We start from the raw sequence: 9673 nt of genomic DNA, 5'->3' as shown, positions 1-9673 counted from the left end.
CGTTCCACAGTTCCGACAGTCTGATGATGGTATGCTGTCGATGTTATATGTTTGATATTTAAGTTTTTGCATAGGTGTTCGATTAAAGAATTTTTGTATTCTGTTCCCATGTCCGTAATGAACGTCTTCATTGGACCGTACTTTAGAACAAATTCTTCGAATATAGCCTTTGCTACCGTTTTTGCATTTTTATTAGGTACTGGTATGGCAACAAGGTATTTTGACAGATCACATATTAAGGTGACTGCATATTCATTTCCTTGATCTGATTTCGGCAGTGGACCGATCCTATCCACAATTACCTTATCGAATACCATTTCTGGTGTTTCTGTAAGTGTTAAAGGAGTTTTTGTATGTCTTGTCGTTTTTGACATTTGGCATTTTGGACATTTACGTATGTACTGGGATATGTCTTTACTCATTCCTTTCCAATAGTAGTGTCTTTTGACCTTGGCCAAGGTTTTTGTTATACCTGAATGTCCTCCTTGAATAGGGTCGTCATGTAATGTAGACAATATTGCTTCTTTTTTGTTATTAGTTGTTATTAGGGTCACCGGGTTGAGTAGCGCTACTCTTAATGATTTTAATATTTTGTTGCCCATTTTTTTAAATTTATCTATTGAAATATTTTCAAAGATTTTTTCCCATGGTGCCACTTTGAGTTGGGTAATTTTTTGTTTACCAGCCTGCAGTTCAAGCCTTTGGAAAAACTGACCTAAGTCAAGACTTCCATTAGTATACAAATCTCCAACATCATATCTTCCTGTAATTTTTTTTTCCATGTTTGAAAAAACATATATTATTATTTACATGCAAGGTCACTACTTTACGTACTTCGTCATTGTTAATGACTTCATATACGTTGGGCTTAGAAGCTTTTAATTGAGATTGCCTAGGCAATTCTACTTTATCTTTTCCTGCGCAGGAATTTTGTCTACTTTTTTGTCTTGTAGTGACTTGTAATATATTTGCCGTAATGTTTTGAAGATCCTTAATTGTTATTCTAGAAAGGGAGTCTGCCACAAAGTTATCTTTTCCCTTTAGATACTCGACTGTGAAGTCGTATTCCTCTAATTTGAGCCGCATGCGCGTGAGTTTTGAACTAGGATTGACCATTGAAAATAAGTATGTTAGTGGTCTGTGATCGGTTTTAACTGTAAAATGTTTGCCATAAATATATGGTCGAAAGTGTGTAATTGCCCAATGAATTGCTGCTAGTTCCTGTTCTGTAGTGCTTTTATTGCTTTCAGCTTTTGTAAATGAACGTGATGCATATGCTAGCGGGAGTTGGAGTCCGTTATGGTTTTGCGTTAATACCGCTCCACATGCTTGTTTACTTGCATCCGTTATTATACAAAATTCTTTAAGGAAATCAGGATATTGTAATAAAGTTGGTTCTATAAGTTTATCTTTTAAATATTGGAATGATTTTTGGCATTCGGGAGACCATTCAAATGGAACATTCTTTTTACATAATCTAGTTATGTGCCGTGAATAGTCGGCGAAGTTTTTAATGAAACGTCTATAATAATTGCAAAATGCTATAAATCGTCTAGCGATATCTGCATCATGTGGGACTGGATAGTTTCTTATGACATTATATTTCTTGTCGTCTGGTAAGATTCCTTTGTCGGTGCATTTATGACCAAGGAAGGTCACTTCATGCATAAAAAATGAACATTTTTGTGGGTGTAATTTTAAGTTGTACTTTCTGCATATTTCAAAGATGTCTTTTAGGTTTTTGAGCATATGTCTTTCAGAACATCCAATGACTATTAAATCATCCATATAGAGGAATGCTTGAGAAGCTTCAAGTCCAGAAAATGCAATAGTCATCATTCTCTGAAATGAATTTGGGGCTATTTTTAAGCCGAAAGGTAATCGCGTAAAACGATATGAGCCATTGCTCGTTGAAAACGACGTTATGTTTCTTGAATTTTCTTCTAGTTCGATTTGATGGAAACCTGACATTAAATCAAGGCATGAGAAATACTTTGCTCTACCTAGTTGGTCCAAGATGTCATCAATTCTTGGGAGTGGAAATTTATCAGACAGAAGTTTTTTTGTTGATTTGACGATAGTCAACTACTAGTCGCCATTTCTTTTCGTTTGAACCCGGAAGGGTTTTCTTTGGGACAAGTAGAAGTGGGCTGTTGTATTCTGATACAGATGGCTCGACTATATTGTCTTTGATTAATTTTCCTACTTGTTTTTGAATTTCCTCAACTTGGCTGTGCGGGCTTCGATAATTTTTTATATAGATCGGTTCATCGTCCTTCAATCTCAGTTTCTGCTTGTAAAAATTGTTTGTTGTTATTGATTCGGTTTCAAGACCGAATACGTCAGTATATTTTCCACATAGTTCCGTTAATTGTTGTTTAAATTGAATTGGAAAATTTTTCTTCAGTTCTTCTATGATGTTTTGCTCTCTATTACTTGAAATGTTTTGAATTACATTATAATCGGAAATTGGTTCACATTTTAAATTTGTTATACTTACCAATTGATCAGTACTGGTTGTGTTGAGTAATCGGACAAATGTATTCTCTTTTGATGTGATAGTATTTGCAACGTAAATACCAGGTTGAATCTCCTGATTTGGTATTAATATAGTATCAGTATCGGACATTACTTTGATTTTTCGTACTACTTGAGATCTGGCTGGTAGTAGAATTGTATTATTACCAGAAGTATATGTTATTGGGATATAAATATGAATGTCTATATTATTTGGTCTTATTATAAACCAATCCTCTGTAGGGTTAAGATCTATTTGACAGTTTAATTCTTTTATAAAATCTATTCCTATTATTCCATCACATGGAATCGCAAAATCTTTATTTACTATATGAAAATTGTATGGAATTATATATTTGTCTGTTTGGAGTTCTACTGGTGCAAGTCCTTTGGATTTTATGATTCCCTCGCCTATTCCTTGAATATTTATTGTATTTTTTATTTGTATGTTGCTAAAGGTATCTGCATTTTCTTTTAAAAGTGAAATATTTGCTCCCGTATCCACAAGGAACGTAAGCTGCCTTCCTGTTTCTGAATTAATAAATGGTACGAAGATATTGAGATTGAGGCTTATGGTATATACCGTTGGTATTTTTAATTTATTGTATCTAAAGGGGTCTGCGAGTTTCCCGAAACTGGCTGGGTAAAGCGGACATTATTGTTGTGTTGTGTGTTGCCGTAATTGCCTGTATTTTGGTTATTATTGTTTTGTCTATAATTTCCACGACCTCTACTATAGTTATTGGTCTGGTTATTATAGTTTCGATTAAAACCATTATTTTGGTTGTAACCGCTATTTCTGTTGTAGCTGTTATATTGGTAATACCCATTATTTTGGTAGTTACCACGACCATTTCCTCTACCTCTACCACGGTAGTTACTTCTGAAGTTGTTACCTCTATAGGCCGGTCCTTTTCTGGCAAATAGTATTGCGTTTGCATTACCCGTCATTTCCGTACTACACTGTATATATTTGGTGAAAGCCTCATTCATTGATGAAAAGTTGCCTGCCTCAAGTATTGTTTTGAGTCGGCCATGCTCACAATTTTTGACCATTGTGTTTATAGCCTCCTTGGTGCTGAATTTGTCCGCATGTTCAGCGGGTAATCCTTCATCAATATACGAAGCTTCGAGTAGCTTTCGTAAATTGTCAACTTCAGTTGTGAATTTTTCAGCTGTTTTTCCTTTTTGAGTAGTTTTAGCCATTTTTGCTTTGACTACATCGGATGTTTCGCCGATAATTGTGTCTTGTAATTTTTTTATAATTCCGTTTATAGTGGATTCGTTTTGAACTTTGTACAAGGTTGAGCCAACTATTTTTGATTTTATGACTTCAACTGCTATTTCTTCAAATGTGCCTTTGGTTAGGTTTACTAATTTCAAGGCTGTTATGAATCTTTGAAGGTTAATTTTTTGTCCGTTGAATTCAGGGATAGCATTTGCTATATCCTTAATATATGCCCGTTGGGCAACAGTTTCGTCCGTCATTGTTCTTATTTGGTGTTGTTCGATTTCGCAATCGGATTCAATTGTTTCCTGATCTGATAATTCAGATTGAAAAAGTACAGCTGGAATTGTGAGATTATTTAAATCTTTCTCTTCTACTTCTGGGCTGTCAAATTCAGATTCTTCTACCTGTACTGAGTCGACTTCTGGTGGATCTGATGATTCCAATTTGTCCCCAGTTTCTACTTTCAGAGGGGTGTTCAGAATGGTCGGTATTGAAATATTTAAGTTATACCTTTCTTTTATAGTTATTAGGTTTGATCGAAGTCTGGTTAGAAATTTTGATACTTCAGACCAACGATTTTTATCTAGTCGATCTCTTTGCTCATGTATTAGTATACGCGCATTGTTTATTTATAGTGGCTTGTTGTATTGATCTATTTTGCGTTAATGATTTATATGATTTATCGAAATCGCTTTTTAATTTATTTAGATCCTTATATAATTCACTCCATTCCATTATAATATGGATATGAATTATTCTTGTACACCATTGAAATTCTAGCACTACCTAATATGTCATTTTCGCTTACAATTGTTCTCACGTGGACACCCGGGATGGTGCTTAATACCATCGCTTTTTGTTTATTAGAGCAATGTATTAATTGTGAGCTTTCTAGATTATATGTTGACATATATAAATTTTCTAACTCATAGATAGTAATTGGAGTCGTTGAGACCAATGTGATAATTCTTTTAGTAAAATATTGATCCCTCATATAGGTATTGAAAACTGCCTCTGCATTCATTCTGTTTGCTTTGTTTATCTACCTATATATACCATAATAGAAGAAATTGTAAAATTTTGTTTTTGTTTTTATTTTTTTTATTTTTATATTTTTTAAAGTAAAATTTTTTTGTTTGCTTTCAATAATTCTTGAAATTATAACTGGCAAGTTTTATTTTGTATCTCTTTTTTTTTAAATTTTATCCAGGTCGTTTGCTTGACTCTGGAATGTTTTCTTCAAACACCTATTGTGTAATTTATAGATTTTTAGAAAAACACTTGCTGACATTATAATTACAATTATTATTAATAGTATGGTTGTTGTTTCTAAATCAATATTTTAAGATTCTACTTCATTAACGACGTTCGCCGTTGAATCGACAACTTTTGTGTCTACAAAACCCATTTTGGGAATGTTATCCAAAATTCTATATTTTATGCCAAGTATGTATGGCGAATCTTTTGTTTTAGATAAACTGTTATTCAAAAAGAGAAATTTGGAAAGAAAAGGAAATGTTTTGGATAGTAATTTTTCACATGGCAGATTTACAATTTGTCGCTCTATATAATTAAAATATCTGCCATATGATTTTAGTACAAAGCCTAACAAGGGGTTAGTAGTTTTCAAGCAGCGTTTTCACGCATCGGCTTGAGTGTAAGATTTTAATATTAAGGTAACTTAGGCATTGGCAATTAATGCAGCCTGGTTACGTTACTTCGCACCAGTACGAAGTTTGTCCTCAATTTTTGTTAATTCGGCCTTGTGTATTTGTGTTTCTTCAGATGTCGCTGCCGTCTTTATTAGGTCCTTAGCCAACCTCCGTTGGCGCAAGAGTTTACTTCTCCTGCCGCTCCTCTTCTTCTTTGGTTTGTCCTTCTTCTGCTGGCGTGCCCTGTACTCAGCTTTTGTGAGGGGGCACACCTCTAGAGCTTCTTTTAGACTCGGTGCATCCCTTTGCTCGACAGGAGCAGCTTTGTCCAGTCCAACGTCGTCGTTTATGTTCATTACTTTTCCAACGTAGGTGTAGGAGGAATTGCCATGCCTCCCACACTTTTTTTTCTCTTGTGGTCGTCCCTGGCCTATGGGTTTAGGCGGCGCCGGTGCTGGTCCTCGCACAGGCAGTAACGTAGATTATTTATTTAATAGCTTTTCCTCTCTTCTGGCTTCCCTCGCGTTTCTTCAACTTTGTTTTGTCTTCGGATTTACATAGCCCCCTTTATCGTAGGCGCTTGCTCTTCCTTCTGACCATTAGATTCTCTCATCAATATCACTTTCTCAGCATTTGCATCATATTTCTCTAACATTTGCTTGTTGTACAATCTGTACCATCACCATTTTCTTCAATTTTTGTTGCTGGTGCACTTATTTTGGTTTGTTGTACACAATTCGCACTTCAAATTAAAACTTTGTTTGCTTCGACATCACTGTCACGGTCGCCATGTATTATTTATATCATATTTATTAGATGTGTGTTATTATCCTCAGAATAAAGTAAAAGATTTGGTTATAGTGGCCAACGGCCAAGCTTGTTCTTTATTGATTGATGGTCATAATTCGAGTGACTTACAGCTAGCTAATTGCGGCTGCGCTGCCTGCAAACATTGGCAGCGGCCGTCATGTATATATCAAAGTATATGCTCACAATTGTATTTGGCTGATAGCCGCGAGAGCGCGAGAGAAGTTGTATATGCATTCATTGTCTGTACTCAGGCCATGGGAATATGCTGACACTAGCACTTCCCATAAGTTGGGCTCTGAGTCGCATTCTTATATTGGCTGGCCGCACGAGTTTAGCGGCTGACAGTTTTGTATTTCTTTAAGTACACTGTAACACAATGTTGGTGTCGGTACAGTGGGTACTCGCTACAATGATACATGCATACTACACCTTAACTGTACCTTGAACAGAGCTATGTGGGGCGGTATTGGCCATCAAATTGGTGACATGGCTATTTATGGCTAAGTGACTGAGCTCCATTCCTGTCCAGACTTTTTGTTGAACGGAAACTACAATTGTGCTGCACTGGTTGCTTGGAGACGTCAATAGATGTAAGACCTTTGTCGCGAATAAAGTCGCCTTCGTTTTGGATCATTCCTCGCCAGTTCAGTGGACTGCGGACTGCGCTACACTCCCATCGAGCTAAAGGACTTCGAGCTGGTGTTGCGGGGGCCAGAAAGGCTTGTACGCAATCAAGGATGTTGGCCATCGACAGATTTCGAGGCAAAGGGGGCCAAAAGTCCCGTTCTTGAGAGATTTTCTACAATCAGCCAGGCTTTGCGAATCACCGGTTGCATCATGCGTTTCAAGGACAACGCGTCCGGCAAGGTAGAGAGACGCTTTGGGCCATTAAGTATTGAGGAGCTCGACTACGCCTTATTAGCCGTCGTACGGATCGCACAGCGCGAATCGTTCGCAACCGACTTGTCTGCTGTAATGAACTCCAAACGGTTGCCCTCGCGGAGCAAGTTATTAAATTTGTCGCCGATATTAGAGGAAGGCATCTTGCGGGTGAGGGGACGACTTCGCCATTGGAGTTTGTCGCACGAACGTCGTCATCCAATAATCCTGCCAAGTCCACATCATTTCACCGAATTAGTAATACGTCACTCGCACTATCTAACGCTGCACGGAAGTGCGCAGTTGACTTTGGCACACACGCGTCAGCGTTTTTGGATCCTGAAAGGAAGGCAAGCAGATTGAAGGGTTATACGGAAATGCGTTCGCTGCTTCAGAACGCGACCCACTACTACGGTTCAGCTTATGGGGGACTTGCCTGTTCATCGGGTCAACCCTAGTCGACCGTTCATTGCCACTGGTGTCGACTACGCAGGCACAATAGAGATTAAGGCAGCGCGTCTACGACGCACTAGCTTTAACAAGGGATACATCGCTGTGTTCATTTGTCTCGCAACAAAGGCGGTGTATTTGGAGGCGGTGACAGGTCTGACCACGGAGCATTTTTTACTGGCTCTGGACAGGTTCACCGGTCGACGAGGACTGGTTCAGCACCTTTACAGCGACAACGGTACCAACTTTGTTGCAGATTATGTGATGAAGACGGTTTACGGTCAGCTTCAAGCGGATTACGAGTAGCTCATCGCTTCCAAGCTTGCGTCGCAGCGCACAACGTGGCACTTTAAACCTCCTCTGTAACCTAACTTTGGTGGGCTTTGGGAGGCCAATGTAAAGTCGGTTAAGCACCATCTAAAGAGTGTCATTGCAGATCGACGGCTTACCTACGAAGAGTTGTCCACGGTGCTCGCAAGAATAGAAGCGTGTCTCAACTCAAGGCCGCTTTGTCCTCTCACAGCTGACCCGGACGATCTAGAAGAGCAACCCCCGCGCACTTCCTGATCGGAGACTCAATGCTGGCTCTGCCGGAATATCACCCACAATCCAGATCCTTCGCAGAGCAGTTCCTCATCGAGCAAATGATGATACGACATTTCTGGAAAGCTTTGAGTCGTGACTGGTTAGCGCATCTTTAGCAAAGACCAAAGTGGTGTCAGGAGACTGAAAGATTTCAGCTTAACGACCTTGTCATCATCAAGGACGACCGGTTTCCCCCGTCACAATGGTTGTTCGGGCGTATGGAGTTACACCCACGGATGGACGCACTGGTCCGGGTGGTTACAGTTAAAACTAAGCAGGGACAGCTGAAACGGTCCGTAACAAAGCTCTGTCTTCTGCCAATTCAGGCTTAGGTGCACTCACTCGTACCCCTGGACTTATAGACTGCAACTTGCGCACACATCTTGCTCTCATCTCTCCATATTATATACCGAGGACACGCATCCGAGCTAGCTTATCATCACCACAGTCTGGAGGACCAAGAAGGGGACACAACTATACATATGCTTTTGCAGCTAACGGGGTAAAATAAGATTCTTTTAAATATAAGCTCTTTATATTACCTACTAATATCCTTTTGTAAAAGCTATTTCATTTACAAATTCTAAACAGCTTTAAATTTGGAAATAATAAAATTAGTTTGTAATTTAAAATTAATTTTGCCCTTTGAAGGAAATGTGTTTAAAGGAGATGTGTTGAATGACACTGTCAGTTGTTAAATAACTCCCCAAGATGAGAGTTTGGAGAAACAGAATTTGGAGAAAGAGAGTTTGAGGAAAGAAAGGTTAGAGATTGAGAGTTTTTGGTTTAAACGTATTTATTGCAGAGAAAGAGAGTTTGGAGAACGAGGGGTTGGAGAAGGAGAGCTTGGAGAACTAGATGTTGGAGAAAGAGAGAGAAAAGAAATAACGGAACGCACCGGACTTTGGACTCCGCCTGCAAATACAACGCGATCGCTTTCCGCATCTCTCCGCGCGCGCACAGCTAGCCCAGTTGCCCCAAAATCGAGGCAAAGAGCGAAATTTCGTTAGACACCCAAGGAGACGACAATAGGCTGTCCGTTCCAATAGTCAATCAGAAACGATCGTCTCTAAAAGCGCTCACGCCTAAATTTAGGCCGCAAGTCCAGAACAAAACGTCCGTAAAGTCACTAGCAACTCTTTCTCAGGCAAAAATGAGTAACGAAATTGCAATGGCAGCCCTAGCTAGGTTCACCACGGTATCCGACAACAAGGCAACGATTGAAACTTCAGGGCCGTCACCTCCGTCTGTCCACACCTGCCAAGTTTGTTAAGAACAATTCCGCTCGCTCTGGGACAAAATTTGAGGTTTGCCTAGACATTAGTTCCACTATTACGACTTAGGGGGCGGAGGAGATTTCGCCGAGGTAGACACCACACGCTGCTTCATCGGGGCAATTCTAATCCAAGTAGGTCCAATTCCAAATTGGCCACGGCGCGAAACCCACAAAATTGCGCAGGACCAGTGGCCAGTGACCTATCTGAAAACTCCGCTAGTTTACATAACTATTCGCAGCTGGGACTAACACGGTTCTATCAGGCACGGCCAT

The 9673-nt window shown here is 39.3% G+C and overlaps 1 protein-coding gene across 1 annotated transcript; it reads left to right on the top strand.

Moving 5' to 3' along the window:
- The first annotated feature begins 6586 nt into the window (after positions 1 to 6586).
- Positions 6587 to 7845, top strand: LOC139352756 (uncharacterized). Its single transcript, XM_070995386.1, has 3 exons — positions 6587 to 6603; positions 6855 to 7391; positions 7485 to 7845. The coding sequence occupies exons 1-3, from the start codon at positions 6587 to 6589 to the stop codon at positions 7843 to 7845; spliced, it is 915 nt and encodes a 304-aa protein (XP_070851487.1).
- Positions 7846 to 9673: the final 1828 nt, after the last annotated feature.

The sequence above is a fragment of the Drosophila suzukii genome, chromosome 3 (assembly GCF_043229965.1).
Source record: "Drosophila suzukii chromosome 3, CBGP_Dsuzu_IsoJpt1.0, whole genome shotgun sequence".
Taxonomy (NCBI): domain Eukaryota; kingdom Metazoa; phylum Arthropoda; class Insecta; order Diptera; family Drosophilidae; genus Drosophila; species Drosophila suzukii.
The sequence above is the reverse complement of the archived record's forward strand: the minus strand, read 5'-3'. Positions and strand labels throughout refer to the sequence as shown.